Raw genomic sequence first — 1,896 nt, forward strand, 5'->3', positions numbered from 1 at the left:
GAGCGCTGAGGTTCAGGAGGGGTGAGTGGCGCAGGCAGGGAGTGTGGGAGCCCGAACTCCCCAGGTCCAGCTCATACGTCCTTGTTGTGTCTCCTGGTACCCTCTGCTCCTGGCAAAGCTGCTTGTTTCCCGGTATTTCTTTGGACTTTGATCTTCTCAGGCTCAGTGCCTCTGTGATGTAGCTGTCATTGTGTGGTCAGCTTTTTGCAGGGCCTTGTACTTGAGAGGTGGCTTCGAAGACGTGGCCTGCATCAGAACCCTGTGCTTCTTAATTGTCAACCTAATCAGACATTTCTTTTTCTTTTCAGCAACCATGAAGTTGAAAGAGGCGAAATCTAGGCCAAAGCCACCCAGCTATGGCAAATTGCAGACAAAGGGAATCAGAGTTGTGGGGAAATGGAAGCAGGTGAAGATTGACCCAAACGTGTTCGCCGATGGACAGATGGACGACTTGGTGTGCTTTGAGGAGCTGACAGATTACCGGTTGGTCTCCCCAGCCAAGAGTCCCTCCAATCTCTTCTCAAAGGGGGAACCCAAGAAGAGAAAGGCACCAGCTGTTTCACAAGAAGAGGAGGAAGGAGAGTCGAGCTCCCCAAGGAAAAAGACCAAACTGAAGAAGTGTAAAGATGTGGCAGCTGAAGGGACCAGTTCCCAGAATGAGCTCGAAGCCAAAGATGCTGAACCTGCACCCCAGGGTGATGGCGCCGTTTGTCCTGGTGTGCAGGTAGGGGAGGTGGCATCAGGAAATCTGGTCCAGACGACTCCAAAAAAGAAGAAGAAGAAAGGGAAGAAAAAGCCGAAGCCCTCCCAGAGCACTGCCGCTCAGGAGCCCAAAAAAGCAAAGACATGGATGCCTGAAGTTCATGACCAGAAGGCAGATGTTTCAGCTTGGAAGAACCTGTTTGTGCCTAAGCCAGTGCTCCGAGCCCTCAGCTTTCTAGGCTTCTCTGCACCCACACCAATCCAAGCCCTGACCTTGGCACCTGCCATCCGTGACAAACTGGACATCCTTGGAGCTGCGGAGACAGGTAAGGGCCACTCTGGCCAAGGCAGGATGGCTTCTGAATTGAGCCTGTCGCTGCTGATGGTTAGATGTCTGGGGGAGAGAGAGGAATGTTGGGAACATAACCACTAAAGCAGTGTGGAAGGAAGGTGTTTCGAGGTCTTCCAGCTCGGGATTGAAATTTGCCGCTTCCTGGTACCAGCTAGATCACTTGGTCTCATAAGTTTTAGGGACCCCGTTGCCATCAGAGAGGGCTAATAGCAGGACCTGTGTCTTGTGTGACTGTGAGGCTTCGGTGGCACAGTAAACTCAAGCTCACACCGGGCGTAGTATGTGGTCTGCAGAGGTGGCTTTTCCTCTTCCAGAGCCTTTTCTAAATGGCACGGAGGGATAAGGTAGGGCTACGATCAGCCCTCTGGAGAGGTAAGTCCTTTTGTTTTTTAGCGACCGCGTCTTGCTCCGGCATCCAGGCTGGTGTACAGTGGCATGCTTATAGCTCATGGCAGCCTCGAACTCCTGTGCTCAAGTGATCCTCCTGGTTCAGCCTCCCGAGGAGCTAGGACTGCAGGTGTGTGCCACCACACCTGGCTTGGGGAGGTCTTCATGAGTGTAAGGGAGAACTGTCTAATTCTCAAGAGTTGTCCAAAGATAAAAAAGGTTGCTGCTTTAGGAGGTGGTGAATTCCTTGTCATTGGAACGACTTGAGTGTGGTGGATGGCTTCTTTTGGCAGGTTCAGGTATGAGGTGGCTGTTAGAGACTAGGCTGTGCTTAAGGCTCCATCAAGATTTTGGGGAGCAGTGACAGGCTGACTTGCTGGGTGGATGAGACTGCTGGCTTGAGGGAGGAACTTGAACTGCCTGGAACTATGAGCCTATTTTTTTTTTTTTTTTTT

General features: G+C 51.7%; 1 protein-coding gene across 1 annotated transcript in view; it reads left to right on the forward strand.

The window, feature by feature from the left end:
* The first annotated feature begins 313 nt into the window (after window positions 1-313).
* The window catches only part of DDX24 (DEAD-box helicase 24), a 28,439-nt gene continuing 26,856 nt past the window's right edge, over window positions 314-1,896 (forward strand). The window contains exon 1 of the mRNA XM_008056597.1: window positions 314-1,028. Within this exon, the coding sequence (XP_008054788.1) occupies window positions 314-1,028 (715 nt within the window). The remainder of the gene's footprint in view (window positions 1,029-1,896) is intronic.

Source organism: Carlito syrichta, unplaced genomic scaffold (genome assembly GCF_000164805.1).
Source record: "Carlito syrichta isolate Samal-C Ts95f unplaced genomic scaffold, Tarsius_syrichta-2.0.1 Scaffold302408, whole genome shotgun sequence".
Classification (NCBI taxonomy): domain Eukaryota; kingdom Metazoa; phylum Chordata; class Mammalia; order Primates; family Tarsiidae; genus Carlito; species Carlito syrichta.